Source organism: Bidens hawaiensis, unplaced genomic scaffold, assembly GCF_021521415.1.
Source record: "Bidens hawaiensis isolate Kalapana, Puna unplaced genomic scaffold, B.hawaiensis_p1.1 tig00023806_1, whole genome shotgun sequence".
NCBI lineage: Eukaryota > Viridiplantae > Streptophyta > Magnoliopsida > Asterales > Asteraceae > Bidens > Bidens hawaiensis.
In genome coordinates this window covers 90,246-106,691 of record NW_027493740.1, presented here as the reverse complement: position 1 = coordinate 106,691, position 16,446 = coordinate 90,246, and the positions used below count along the sequence as shown (strand labels likewise).

The following is a 16,446-nucleotide window of genomic DNA, read 5'->3' as shown; positions in this document are numbered from 1 at the left end:
TATTATAAAAATATTAATATTTTAATATTATTATAATCTTAGTACTAAATTGGGTTGTATAACTAATCTGGGTATAGCTGGAACGCCCAGAAAGTGGCAATAGGCTTACGTTGTGATGTTGTTCAATGTCTAATACTTAAAAACCGAATTTGGCTCAGTTTCCCGTTTTCCCAGCTGGGCCAAGTTGTTCGTTTACGCGTTCAGAAAATAGTTATGGGGAAATAAGCTTGGGTAAATGTATTGTTTAATAAAATGATTAAGTTATAAAGAAATATCACATATTGGGGTCCCGGATTAGCTATGGGGTCCGTTTCCGTTTATTTAGTTTGATTTGAGAAGAAACGCGTACAATCTATCTAGATTGTCCAGGTTTCTCATAGAAAGGTTCGTTTTTACTTAATTAATCCAAAAATATGATTTTTGATCACTCTTGGTGTTTTGATATTCTCGTAGGTTCGTTAATCACGAACTTGCCGGTTTTTATTAAAATTGAATTTGTTTAATCTTCAAATTAGCATAATTAATTAACCATCAATCATTAAATTATGAAAATTTAGCCAATTATCAAATAAAATATGTAGATTTTTATAAAAATATTTCTGGAATTATTTACTGATTTAATAATTTATAAAAATTCATTTTATCAGCTATATTTCGCTTGAAAATCGTCCGTCTATCCCAAACGATTTCCAAAAATTCGAAGAAAATTCCTGAATACTCAAATTATGTCCCAAAACAACCTGTATCAATTCCAGAATGCGATAAGCTTGTTCAATATTCTTTTCGGCCCAAATTCGGCTATAAAAATTCATATGAACGCATATACGCAAAACACCCTTAAACTTTTCCAAATGATCCCAAATTTTATATGTGATCAAAATATATCAAATCTGACTTCCCCACAAAATTTCATAATTTTTCAAGCATTTTAACTATTTTTCCCAAGTAAACGTCCCAATTCAGTAATAAATTCACCAAATATTCTCGGATGGTCGAAAAATTACCAAATTTGAACAGGGACTCAATGATATGGTCTCTGATGTCCCTGTAAATTTAAAGACCTACCAATATGCACATCACAACCTTAACATAAACAGCCCATAAGCGAGTGTTTCAGCATTACCTTAGCGGTTTTGGTTCGTTTCCGCCTTTCTAATCAACTTTTCAAGTTCTTGTGCTCCTATGTAGGCTAGATAAAAGTCCTATGTCATAAACCAAGCAATTTTTCATTAACATAACAGCCCTTAACTTAGGGTTTCGGCTAGTGCACAAAAACGAACTTTTGAACCGTCAAAACGCCGTTTCAACCCTTTAATCCGTGTTTATGGCCAAAAAAACTATCAAACCAGGTTCCTCACCATGTGTATGATCAAAATATGTTTATGGACCATTTTTAGGATTTTACACGGCTAGGAATGATTTTTGGCAATCAAGCTATGTTTATATGGTATTAATCGAGTTTAAACGAGTTAAAACTTAGCCAAAAGTGAAGCTTTTTACCTTGTTTTTGCTGGGTTTTGAGAGAACTAGTCTGTTCTACAGATTTTTCCACAAGAAAATATCTTCAAAAATATCTTGGACTTGTTTATATTTAAAGGAAACCCGGGGGATTTCCCCTTTTGCGGCCGCCCCAAAAGGTGGGGTCCATGGGCCCCCCTCTTGCTCTTTTGTCTCGTTTCTCATGCCCTTACGTGAAATCCCGACCCCAAATTTATTTTGGGTTCGTTTTTTTTTTGCACGAAAAACTTATCGGGTGCGACAAACAGCGCGAAAACGAGTGTTTTTCAGATAGTTTGGTGTAAGATTTTAAAAACATACTATACGTTTGTAAAAATCAAAAATATTTTCACGAATCGCTTAAAACATTTCAATTAAGTATTTGGTAAGTCTTTTTCGGCTTAACGGATGATACAATGCTTGGTTTGTAACTATCTTTCGCGTTTAAATCTATAGCGGGTAGTTAAACGAGCATGTTTTCGTTTAACTTGTTTGCTATCGAACTAAGGCCATATTACTAATATTTTAGCTTATATTAAACGTATATCACTTATAGATGGCCCCCCGGAATATCTGGGTCATAACCCGACCCGTTCGGTTAATCACTCGTTTGTTACGCAAAAAGCGTTTATTTGCTTAATCGATAAATACGTACTGAGGTGTACCTTGTTTTGGCTCAAATGTCACAGACGAATCATCTTCTGATATGTTTTATGCAGGCAGGGGAAGGGAAAATAACAGGAGCAGTGGGAGTCGGGGGAGGAGTTCGTCTAGAACTCGGAAGAATGTGAAGTGCTGGAGGTGTAACGAAGTTGGACATGTTAAGAGTGATTATCCAAATAGATTACAGGGGAAGGTTGCTGAGGTAAACACTGCTGAACAGGTTAATGAAGGTCAGTCAGTGATGACGAGGCATTATTTTGTAATGTTGATAGCATGGTGGACTCTTGGGTCATGGATTCCGGATCTTCGTTTCACGCTACACACAGCGGGGAGACGATGGTGAATCTAAAGTTTGGTAACTTTGGGAATGTACGAATTGCTAATGGTGATGTTCTTGATGTTACGGGCATGGGGAATGTTAATTTTGTAACTCCATTGGGAACCGTTTAGAACTTGAAGAATGTTAGGGTTATTCCATCATTGAAGAGAAGGCTTATCTCTGTTAGTCAACTGGATGAACTAAGCATGGAAGTAAAGTTCGGTGGAGGTAAATGGAAGGTAACTAAAGGTAGTCTGGTTATTGCACGTGAAAATAGGTGTGGTTCATTATACATGGTGGAAGTGCCTACTAAGGGAAGTATGACCATCCCTCAAAACAAAGTTGGGTTCGCTGAGTCGAAAGGGCAAAATAAGGTTCAATTTGCAAGAGTGGAGCCTTGTGCTAAGGTGATTCAAGCTAAGCAAGGTCGGAGGTCTAAAACAGGTAAGGGGTTTGGTGATAATGGGAGCGCGGGTTATGTTCCGGGAATAGTTACAAAATAACGTTGGGTTTTGAAGACCGTTATTCCGATTGATAAAATCTCTCCTGGGGAACTCTTGCTGAAAGAGGAGAGTGGTAATGGTTCTCGGGTTATCTCTGGAATTGATGGATCGTGCGTATCAGTTGAGATGGAGGACGGATCAGTTTTGACCGATGAGTTGGAGCTTGGTGGAGCTTCAACTGGCCCTTCTGGTACTTGATGTTGAAGGGGGCTGCTGCAACTAGGGGGTAAGTCTTAGCTTGTTTATGGGAACTGGAAGCTTGGAATACTTGTTAATAAAGATTACTGATATTACTAACGACCGGGTTGCTTTGTACTTGAATGGCGGGCTTGAGTTTATCGCAAGGCCTTCAAGTGGGAGATTGTTAGGATTAGTGAAGGCCTTTGGGCCGGGTTTGTTGGTTGACAATTAGAAGACTAAAGGGGCGGCCCGCTTAATTATGAAGGAAGGCCTATTTGGAGTTTTCTTGGTACCTACTCTATTAAACCTAATTGTTCTCTATATATATCATGGTCATGTATTGTAATCTTTTGTACTGTGCTTAAAAAATACCCTAGTTGCAGCCCGTGGACGTAGGTCGCCTTGACCGAACCACGTAAAATCTCGTGTCTCTTATTTATTGCTTTCGTTTGTGCGTGTGTGTTTGTGTTTCTGCTACGTACCGACTCTATTTAATACCTAACATTTAATGGTTTCAAGAGACAATGAGCTAAAATGGGGCACTTTTACTAAACTTGAGACCGACGAATGAAGGGTCGAGTTTATGTTATATATAACTAATTAATTATTATATGCAGTATCCTAAAAAGAAAAAAAAAACAGGAAAGAAAATAAAGAAAGAAAAAGTATTTAATAATAATAATAATAATAATAATAATAATAATAACAACAACAAATACGGTGGAACACTATGATTTTCTTTTTATTCGTTTTGTCTTTTTGCAAGTCAATATCTCTTCCAATTTTTGTGACATAACTATGTTTATTATTATTTTTTTTAATCAGCCCATAATGAAGAAATCATTGAATTATGAAGGCCCATATGTGGGTTGGTCAAAGACGAGTCCAAGGTTTTGAGAACAGGAGGTTAATTATTATTATTACTGTCGGTGGAAGGGCTGGGCATATAAGAAGACAAAAAGGCTGCCGCCATCTGAGAGGGTAATTATATTTTTCTTTTAATTTTCGAGGAATAAAAGTCAGACGGCAGAATCAAGGAAGATTATTATTGGGGGCAGGCGCAAGGGGCGAAAGAAGAGTGAAGCAAGCCTTTGGTCCGAGCAGAAAGCGTTAGGGTTCCACACCGACTCATTCAAGAATCATTATTATTAGGTTTGAATTTATTATTTTTTCGTCATGAATTTATTATTTGAACCTATTTATTTGTTTTGTTCTTGAGTATGGTTGTTGGCTAAACTCTTAGACTGCCTAGGCTTATGATGAACCCTTGATTGACGTTTTATTTTATTTGGGATTTGCTTGTCGTTATGGTTTTATGAATCAGTAAAAAGTATAATATTATTTATTTGATGCATATATGTGTTTGGTTATATTTGGAGAATTTTATTGTTTCACAGAGTCTTTAGTGATCGTCTGTCATAGGATTCTGTTAGGTTATTTACTGTGTATTCTTGACTAGTTTGTGATTGATTTATAATAAGATCATAGAAACAATATTATTAATCAGATAAATAAAAGTGTGCTGCTAGCCTAAAAAGCTGTAAGGTAATAGGTTATTTGATAGGTCTTGGTTGATTAAGATTGCTAGATTTAGTTCTTAGTAAGGAGTCTGTCTAGGTTTGACTTTTCAGTTTTGTCTATTAATGTCGAATGAATTTATTAAACTGCCTTTGAATTCCGCGCTGTAAGGTAGGATTTCGTTTTAAAGGTACTCATTCATAATTAATTAGATAACCGTAAGGAAGTTTAATATTAAAAATGGTGTGTTTACGAACTTAATAGAAATCCATAGGTGTCTTCTTGAGAAGGGTCAGGGGTCCTGTTCGGGTTTTCTTTTAAGTGAGTATTTTATGATCCCAGTTCCATAATAAGCATTTCCGATTAAGTGATAACTAAAACTTTGGGGATTCTAGCCTAGGTGGTTGTTTATCATTATCTGAGTTAAATCCAAGTCCTAAGTTAAGTCGTCTTTAGTTTTATTAATTAGTTTTAATATTAGGTTAAAATTAGTATTTTAGTAAAACCCCCCAATAATATAAATAAATAGTCGTATATGTAGTTGAGTCTAATTTAGCTAGTTTACGTAATTAAAAGAGTCTTATGGGTTCGATATCCAGACTTACTTAGCTGTACTAGAGTCGACCAGTTCACTTGCCGGTTAGTAGTTTTAGTTAAGTTAAGAGTCTAGAATTATTACTTAGTGTCTAGATTAGCGTTTATTTATTTAATAAATTAATAACTACTTTTAGCACATCATTCAGCTTCTCGATAGTTTTCCCGACAAATGTTTTTAAAATGAGAAGTTGAAAATGAAATCGTTTATGAAGGGATAACGAGTCAAGGGGACAGGTATACATGTTTCATATCGGCAGCCCTTATTTCCAGACATATTGTGAGATTAGCCCATATACTTAATACCAGTGTTGTAAAACTCGGCCTAGGCGGCTGAGTACTCGGCGCCTAGGCGGACCTCGGTAGTTTACTGAAGCGCCTTTCACCTAATCGGCCTAACTAGTCGGAATCAGTCCAACTCGGTCTAGGCGGTCAATAAAAAAATTGACTTCTTATTAAAAAAAAGCCCAATTTCACTCCTCACAATCAGCCCGCCATTCTGACTTCCTTTTTAAGCTGAACTTCAAACGGCGATTCACTAATTAGCGTTTCAATCTCCATGGGTTTGAAGAATTGAAGGCATGAAGAGGTGAAGATCGTTTGATTGTAACAACTCTAGCCTTTTCACTTGTTCACTTCTATTTCTATCGTCTCAACAGGTAGCATATAAATATGATTATATGAATCAATTCAACCTTTGTAATTTGTGTGTTTTTGTCTTTTTGACATGCGTGATCTGGAAACAAACCAAGTAACCAACTGTGATGTTTTAGATACTTAGATGATAATAAACCAACTGTGAGTCTGTGACAAGCTATTATTCGTTGTTTAAAATTTGAATAATCATCTAACAGTACTGCTTATTAATTATTAGTTAGATACTTAGATGATAATAAACCAACTGTGACTTTGTATTAGTTGCGTGTGTTTTCTGGTGAATAAAAGTAAACCAACGCATACTTGAAGATATTTTTGGTGCCAAATTATTCTTAATTATTATAGTTTGTGATATGGAGTTGCACCAATTATCAAGCATTTTGGTTTGATTCAGTGGCTCCGGTTATTGATATTTGGTTGTTTATTGATGTATGTTATTTTGCTTTGTAAACAGTTAAACACTAAATATGCCATCAACTACTCCGTCAACCGCAACTCAAAACGACCTTAAGCGAAAATCTAATGATCCTGGCTGGGATTATGGAATCTTGACGGATCCTAACAACAAAGATAAAGTGAAATGTACTTTGTGCAACAAACCGATGTCTAGAGGAATCAATAGACTAAAACAACACATTGCACAAATAAAGGGAAACGTCGCCCCATGTTCTGAAGCCACAAAAGAAGATCAAATAAGATGTAGAGATTCTCTTAATGATAACAGATTGAAAAGGAAAGGAAAGGCACGTGATGATCAATCTTTAAGAGCAGGGGTGAATATCGAAAGCGATGGACATGATGAAAACACTACCATTGAGGATGACGAAATGGTAGATTCCTTTGGTGTTGCTAAGCCTCCACGATCTTTTGGTCCTATGCATCGTTTTGTGGATAATACTATTAATCCAGAAGATGTATTGAATAATTTAAAGAGAAAAAGTGATAATTTATCATATATAGTTCGTAAAGAACATATAACGCATAAAAGAGTTTATATGTAGATGGGCATACAAATCTGCAATTCCTTTTCATGCATTTGAAGATGATAGCTTCAAATTGATGTTGGAGGCGATTGGCCAATTTGGACGTGGGCTTCCGCCTCCAACTAGATATGAGATGGGATACGTACCTAAAAAAGAAGTTGACAGAACAACAAATTTGTTGAAGCCATACAAAGAGGAATGGAAAACTAACGGATGCACGATAATGATGGACACATGGTCCGATAGAAAGAAAAGGAGCATCATGAATTTGTGTGTGAATTCAAAGTTAGGAACTATTTTTTTATCCTCTAAAGAATCTTCTGATGAAGCTCACACGAGTGAGTACATATATGAGTATGTAGAAGCTTGCATCAAGGAAGTTGGTCCAGAAAATGTTGTTCAAATTGTGACCGACAATGCTTCAAATATTATGGGAGCGGCAAAGTTGTTAAACGAAAAAAGGCCAACAATATTTTGGACCTCATGTGCAACGCATACTATCAATCTTATGCTTGAAGGTCTTAATTTTTATCATGCTTTCTTTGATTTTTTAGCATTACTGTTTTTTATTTTCTTATTTATATTTTTTATAAATAATGTTTATTATTTATTATTTTATTAACATGTTTATTTTTTCTGAAAGGTATTGCGACGCTACCTAGGTATCAAAAGGTTCTCACTAAAGCAAAAGCATTAATCGTGTTCATATATGCCCATCACAAAACTTTGGCTATGATGAGGAACTTCACTAAAAAGAGAGATATTGTGAGACCAGGTGTCACGAGATTTGCTTCCGCATTTCTCACTTTGCAAAGTTTGGCTGATAAGAAGGCCCAACTAAAACAAATGTTTACTAGTGATGAATGGGAAAAGTGTTAAGTTTTTTAAAACAGTAAAAGGGAAAAGTGCTTATAATATGGTATTGAATACTTCATTTTGGACCGGTGTAGCTTTATGTTTAAAAGTTTTTGCTCCATTGGTTAAAGTTTTACGGATGGTTGATGTGGATTGGAAGCCATCCATGGGATTTATCTACGGTGAGATTAAAAGTGCAGAAGAAGAAATCAAGAATGCTTTGGGAAATAATAAAAAAGATTATCAACCGGTTCTGGATAGCATCTCAAAAAAGATGAGAAATAGGCTTGATACGAAGTTACATTTGACGGCCTATCTTCTAAACGCATTTTATCTTTATAACAATTCGGAAATCCTAGATGATACTGATGTGTCAGATGCGATTGTTGATTTTGTTGGTACACTATATCCAGAAGATCACAATTTGCAAAACCATATTGTGACGGTCGAGTTGCCGGTGTACAAGGGTAAACAAGAAAAGTTTAGTCGGGCTATGGCATTGAAAGGATGTGAGGTGAATGACGACAAATTTGATCCAGGTATTAAATTAATGTATTTTAATTTATAACTTATATATAATTAATGTTTATACTTTGTAGTTCATAGTTAGCAAGTTATATAAAATTTAACTTTATCAATTTGTGAATTTACTGATTTAGTATCATGTTTGTTTACTTTTCACATTGTAGCAAATTGGTTGGCAGCTTATGGTGCATCAACTCCCGAATTAAGAAAGATTGCTATAAGATACTTTCTTTAACAACTAGTTCGTCGGGATGTGAAAGAAATTGGAGCACATTTGAAGGGGTTAGTAACTTTAATATTACTAGGTGAATATGAGTCAAAGTATGCTTATTTAGTTATTATTTATTAAACCATTTGTCATTTTGTTGTTTATTTTTAAAATTTGTAGGTACATACAAAGAAAAGAAATAGACTAGAGGCAAGCAAGTGAGCAATCTTGTTTTTGTTCAATTTAATGCAAATTTGATGGAAAATAACATAAAAAGGAAGACTAGGGGAATGGAAGTGTTATTAGCCAGGGATGCAGGTGAGGCTCAAGATTGGATTGTCGAAGGCGATGTAGAGGAAAGTGAGCCTGGAGTTACTCGTGAAGCCAAAGGCGATGATGAGGAATCTTTAGAAAACCGGAGAAGTGCTAGATTAAGAGAACTTGATGAGGAAGATTTCGTGTCCGAGGATGAAGAGGAATTAAATGATGAGGTTGAATATGAATCGGTTGGGGTTACCATCAATGAGCAATATGGAGACACCTTGGAAGACAATGATTAAATGTTTAACATGTCTAATTATCTAACGTACATGCAACGTTTTGAAATACGCTAATATGTGACTGTATGTCAACATCTATCCTTTTTTATGTATTTTGAAATTAGAATTTTAATTATGGTTGGAATGTTGGATGTAATGCAAGTATTAATTTTAGCATGCATTTTGTTAAATGAATGTAAGCTTATGATTTTTCACATGTATATAATCTTATAAAAATTAATTTCCTCTATAATTCATCATGTCCGAGAACTCCCCGAGTACTCCCCGCATAGGCTGAGTACACTCAACTCCCCAGTCAGCCACCCGAGGAGCGCCTAGCGAGTTTTGCAACACCTATAAAACATGTCTTGTCATTATTTGAGGGAAACCGGTATGTTTTACATAATTAGAACTTGCTTGTCACATGTTTATCGAGATCTTAATACCACCACTTATATGGAGATTAGGACTTTAGAAAACCTATTCCGTACATAATTCCCTACTAAATAAATTCCTTAACCGACATTATCGCTTAGGAGCCCGTTTGGACCATATTCCTTTTCATTTGCTAAACTGAACATTACACACCATTGCAGCTTTGGCCTTTACTGTTATATTTTTACCCGTGTGATGAAATCCAGTTCATTATCAAGTCGTATATATATCGAGTTGTACTTAGTCTAACGAGTTGTAAAGTTGTGAAGTTTAGAGTTGTAATTATCAGTGATTGATGTTTAAAAAAAATTGAAAAATCACCAAAAAGACAAAAGGTAGTTCAGTGTAGTATTTTAGTTGTAAATAGCAGTTGATTGTGTAATTAGTTCATTTGTATTCGTGAGTCTGTATATTGGTTTGTTTAACTGAGTTTCATCCACCTGAGTCACTAAATAAGCCTAATCCGCACCCAAACCTAAGCCTCAGCAAAACCCTCAGTCCGAGTCTTTATGCAACCGGTGGAGATAAGACTGACCTACAAACATATTAAGTTGTAACTCATATTAGGTATTTTGAGGGCAGAGACATATACTAGCACATCTTTTGCTAGTCCAGATATTAAACCGAGAGGAGTGTTGATAGTGTGAGGGGTATGAACATGTATGCTCTAACCGGAAACAAAGTACACTTGTCTGGGCAATTCTATAGTTTTATGGTAGCATTAACTTTATTTGTGGGTTGTCAATCTAGAAAGTGTCAGTCTAGAAAACTGGGTATGACCTTAAACCTTGTTAGCATTAATGATGATAATTGATTAACCTATGATGGCGATTACTGTTTGCTTTAGAGTTTTTCTTGAGGGCAAGCAAAAGATAAGTGTGGTGATGTGATGTTCGGTACGAGCACGGGATGAAGACCTGGGATGTTCCGCACGTGAATCGAGGCCCAAAATGGACCTGCTGAGTGAAGCCACCCATCGCGCTACGCAATGGGTGTGGAAGACAGGACATCGCGCTACGGGATGCCCATTAAAATATTCAAAAACGTTGACTTTTGGTCCATCACGCTACGTGATGAACCATGGGAGGAGACCATCGCGCAACGCGATGGTCCCCACAGTCGTGAAAATTAGGGTTTGTTTTTATATTACGTTTGACGACCCAAGATGCTATTATTCAGTTCCAGGCTGTTTCTAGAGCAGCAAGAGGAGAAAACCTTCATGCCTATTCATCTCAAGGCCATAGATATAATCCAAATCATCATAATCGAAGATCGAGAGATGCCGAGACGCGGATAGATCCTTTTAATTATGCCCGGGATGTATAGTTTGTAATCTTTCAGTTTATTTCTCATGTACTAGAACAACTAATTGCATTCATCTTTATGTTAATCTATGAATATTGATGTTTAGTATGTCCGTACATTCAGTCGGTTTAGGTTTTTGTCGATCAGAACGATTAGTTTGTCGGTTGCTATTATAATTGCTCGTTGAATTGTTTTGAACAGTTTATTGAAGAAAGTATACGTTTGCCCTTAGTTGAGTCGCACTTGCAGGAACTGTTTGATAACCAGTGTCGTGTGTTAGCGAGTGCGGATGCCTAAGGTTTAACCGGTTAGTCAGTCTATAGTTGACACAAGATAGTTAATCTGTTAAGTTGCATGAGATTGATGATTTGATTGTTTAATTGATTAAATACTTGATTACTTGTGTGTTTATTATAAAACTCAAATCATTTGCTAGTGTAATTAGCACTGTTAATTGAATTACTTCATAATGCTAGGAATCAGTTTCACTTCACACTGACCACATACTCCTCGTGGTTCGACACCCTACTCACCCTAGCTTGCTTAGGTGATTAGGAACACTAATTTTAGTATTTTTGACTAAATAGCGACAGTCTAGCATCAGACACCAAGGGCGCACTGCTTAGGTACGTTCTTAAAGTGTATTGTAATATAATATGATATGATATGATATGATATGATATGATATGATATGATATGATATGATATAATATAATATAATATAAATATAGGAAAATTGGATTTTAATAATCACAACTTTCTGTTATTGGTCGATAATAATCCCAACTTTGTTTATTCCCATCAGTGGTCCCAAATTTAAAAAAGTTGGCTCTCAATGTCCCCCGTTAAAAAAAACCTAACGGCGTTAAGTTTTTTCCGAATTTTAAATTGATTTATTAGGGCTTTTGATCAGAAGTAGAATACGACTCGATTACCGTAAAACGTAGCTCGAAATGATGCTTCAAATGGCTTGATTAGTGCTTCAAATCGGGTGTTTGAATTTAAAATTATCAAAAATTAAGTTGTTTGGAGTATCGTTTCAAGCTAAGTTTTACATCAATCCACTCGTATCTTTCTTCCGATCAAAAGCCCTTAAAAATCAGTTTGAAATTCGAAAAAAAACTTAACGCCGTTAGGTTTTTTTTAACGAGGGACCATTGAGAGCCAACTTTTTTAAATTTGGGACCACTGGTGGGAATAAACAAATTTGGGATTATTATCGGCCAATAGCAGAAAGTTGGATTATTAAAATCCAATTTTATATTATATTATATTATATTATATTATATTATATTATATTATATTATATTATATTATATTATATTATATTATATTATTGTTATTGTTATTAAATTATATTATATTATATTATACAACCTACACAGGCTGATTATGACGTCCATCGCTGGTCGCAATCAGGGCGCGGAGCACTTCAGCCTCCGCGACCAGTTTTTTTTAAGATGTCTGCTGACTCGCACGCCCTGCAACCTCGCTAGGGAGTTTGGATATTATTTTGTCACCTACTACCACAGGCAGGCACGAGGGTCCTTGATGAGTGGCACGTACGTCACCCAGCATGCGATCTCTCTGGGCCACGGATTCCTGGTGGACGGCATAGTTATCCAACCGACCCCTCCGCACCCGCTGGACCCCGGTCGTTACGGCAGCATGCACATTGTGCATTCGTTCGACGGGCCCAACGGCCAGTACGATCGACTGATGGCCGGGGTGGGGGCACGTGCCCCTTACGTCCCGGTGCCTTTAGTCCAGCCTCCCCCGCTCGCGGCACCGAAGGTGCATATCGTCGATCAGCCTATCGACCCGGTGGAGGGGGTCGGCGGGGATTCGGACGACGGTGGTGACGGACATGAGGATCCGGTCGCACACGAGGTATGTTTTAATATATTATCATTTTACTGTTTCTTTTAATTCGTCTGCTTATTGTTTTGTTGTTAGGCACCGCCGTAGCACGTTTCACTCACATATCACGCGGTGCGTCTGGATCCTGCCACCGACGCCAGGTTGCGGGCCGTTAATAGGCGGTCTCTCTGCACGGAGCAGGAGGTGCTGCGACAGGGGTAGCAGATAGACCAGATGGGCGCCAGATCATCTAGATGGTTCGCTATGTAGCGGCTATACAGTCTGGACAGCACTACCCCGTGCCCCGCCACTCCCTCCCAGTTTTGACCACGAGGCGAGCACGTCTGGCGTGAGACGCGGATGGGGCGACGACATGGATGCCTCCGGTGATGGTTCGGGGGCCAGGCGCGGGGCAAAGGATGACGACGAAGTTGGCGACGCGACATTCAGGGCCACCGTCGACGTCTTTGACTTCGGGCCCTTCATGTAGATTTTTATGTTTTATTTTTTGTATTTACTTTTATTTGTATACTTTATCTACATAACACTGGTTTTGGTGTGTGTATGTGTTAATTGTTTTGACCGAACTTTTACCAAACGATTTATTTATTTCATCAATTTAACATTAAAAACATAAAAAACAAAATGACACACAACTTTACATGCAATTTTGTCTTCTTCAGTAAGTTTAAGCTCATTAAACTGTTGTGTTACGTTAACTAATTCAAAATGTCAATTTTCCAAAATAAGCCCTGCAACTGAACGCTCTTTGCCAAATTTTGAATAATAATAAATAAATAATATTAATAATAATAATGATAACAAAATAAAAGAAAACAAAGAAAAAAACACATAATAAGACAAAATTGGTGGGGTTTTCTAGAAACACCCATCAATACGCCCCGTATAGCTCTATACGTGATGTATTAGTCGGTTTTTTAGTAATTAGGGGGTGACTATAGAAAACCCCATTATAAAGCTGTCATTATTATTGTAAACCATATTCAGACCCCATCAATGTCGCATATCACTTTTCACACTTCTCGCAGTAAATTGGTTTCTCACATGATCCTTCTCACTCACTCACACACATATATATATTAGATCGTCTCCAATACAAGAGAAAAGACCACAAATGGAGCGTTCGTGAGCCTCATAGCATTCTGGTGGGAATGTAGTCTACAAATTTGCAAGAGGGAGAATGAGAGTTGCCAATAGACAACGAGAACATGTAACCCATCCATTGGATATGTTTCTATACATATATGCATGATTTAGGCAACGAATAAATAATAAGTGTCTTATACTTTTGATATACTACGTCTAATCTAGTTATAACACCTTTTCTTTTTCATAAGTTTAGTTTGACCAAGCCCGATGCAATGCATTTAGCTTGCATTTGTGACATGGATGATGAGTTGGAGGAGAGAGTGTTGAAGAATCCTTGGCTAAGTGCATGCATTTTGGATGTTGTGAGAGAGAATAAGAGAGAAAGTGATGAAAGAGAATGTTTGGAAGGAAAGAGAAATAGTATAGTAGATGATGTGGCATGCATTTACATCTGGGAAAATTCTGAAAATAGCCTAAAAGAAAAGAGAGAGTATCAAAATAGTCTTATAAATTATCAAGTTTCAAAAACCATCCGTTGAAAACTATCGGATCCAACACATTGGTGGTATAAAAGATAGATTTCAACAACCACTAATTTTCTGACAATTGTATCATACCTTACCTACCACGTGGTTTTTGCCTTCAAATAAATCGGACCAAATTATTTTTGTTTGAAAAGTATCTTAGAAAAACATCTTTATTTGAAAATCATCTACACGGAAATTCGTGTTTTTTTGAAATTCGTCTGACTAGATGAATTTCACGTGAATTTCATCTTTGGAGACGAAATTCAAAAAAACACCATCTTCATCATCTTCATCTTCACCTTCTTCATCTTCATCTTTATCTTCACATTCTTCATCTTCGTCACATCCTCCCTTCGCCACCGCCGTCACCCATTGCTTCCCGAAGAACTCCAAGAGCTCAACCTTTTCTGGCGAACCACCGCCATCGCCACCGCCGTCGCCCATCGCCTTCCCCGAAGAACTCCAAGAGTTCAATATTTTTCGGCAAGCCACCGCCGGTAAAATCTATATGAGTTTCCAGCGATGGCAGTGGCTCGCTGGAAAAGGTTTAGCTCTTGGAGTTCTTCGGGAAAGGCGATGAGTGGCGGAGGCAAAGGCGATGGCGGTGGCTCGCCAAAAAAGGTTGAGCTCTTGGAGTTCTTCGGGAAAGGCGATGGGTGGCAGCGGTGACGGCGATGGCGGTGGCTCGCCGGAAAAGGATGAGCTCTTGGAGTTCTTCGGGGAAGGCGATGGGTGGCGGCGGCGAAGGGAGGATATGACGAAGATAAAGATGAAGAAGATGAAGATGGTAGGATCCACAAAATTCACATGAAATTCGGGTCTGGTCAGACGAATTTTACGTGAACACGAATTTCTGACCAAAATAATCGGGATAAATAAATTTGAAAGCAAAACTATCGGATTGTGCCAACCACTTTACACGTGTCAATGATTTAGTGGTGGACGAATTTCAGACCAAATGTATCAGCGTCAATAGTTTTGGGAAGTTAAAAATTTCAATGACTATTTTGATACTCTCTCTTTCTTCTTTTGGACTATTTTCAGAATTTTCCCTTTATATATTTTGCATTGGTGATGGTCTTAATAGATTAATTATAAATCATTTGGTTGTTAAGACCGATTCGATCATCATAAATGATTGGCATCCCATCTCAGAAATGCTTATTCGAATATTGGGGGTAATTTCAAACGCTATTAAAAAATGATAATGTAGGGCCCCGTTCCCGGTAACCCTACTTTGGTGTTGGATTTACTCATAAACAAGTTTTAAAATCAGAGTTAATTAAAACTTTTGCGGAATAATTAAACTTCATGCATTACATTACAAAGCATCACATCATATCTTTTACAAGTTGCCTTTTGATAAACATTAACATAAAATAGTCATGACACTTCTTCATAGATGCCAGTCTCTTTAGCTCATGCCATGTGTCCCTCCTCAAGCCAGCTGCCTCAATATATTTTCCTGCGTGCATACAAAAAGTCAGCTACGCTGAGTGAGTTCTAGATAATCAGTTAACATACATTACATTCATATTCTTACTCATACGTGTCCGAAGATACGTATTCATACCTTACCTGTTATTACTTCTCTCATACATACTTTAGATACATGCATACGTACTTACATACTTTCTTTCATAAAACCCTATGGTATGCCATAAGCGATTCTATCTTAAACATCACAGATATTATAAGGGTCTGGTCCCTAACATCTCAGATATTGTAAGGATCTGGTCCCTAACATCTCAGATATTATAAGGGTCTGGTCCCTATCATCTCAGATATTATGAGGGTCTAGTCCCTTCTGTCTCAAATAACCATTCATTTATCATACGTGCATACTTTACATATCTTCTAGTCAAAAATATATACATACTCGTTCATACAATCATTATGTAATAATACATTCAATACACAACCATACACGTATCATACACTTGCCATTCAAGTAAGTGTATTATCTACCACATAGGAGTATGCACACAGCCCCAAAACATAACAGATAAAGGGGGCTAGAACTCACCTGGAGTCGGTTTCTCTCGCCGTTAATGGTAATGCCCTTCCTTAGTTGTGCACGGCTAACTGTACAATACAGTCGGTGTGTCAATTATCCATTACTACTACTTCCTACATCTAAGTTAATGAAACCCTCAACTAACGAGGGT

At 37.1% G+C, this 16,446-nt stretch overlaps 1 protein-coding gene across 1 annotated transcript; it reads left to right on the top strand.

The window, feature by feature from the left end:
• The first annotated feature begins 6,398 nt into the window (after positions 1–6,398).
• LOC143568088 (uncharacterized) lies at positions 6,399–7,793 on the top strand. The gene is made up of 3 exons (XM_077054326.1): positions 6,399–6,870; positions 6,974–7,432; positions 7,558–7,793. The coding sequence occupies exons 1-3, from the start codon at positions 6,399–6,401 to the stop codon at positions 7,791–7,793; spliced, it is 1,167 nt and encodes a 388-aa protein (XP_076910441.1).
• The last annotated feature ends 8,653 nt before the right edge of the window (positions 7,794–16,446 follow it).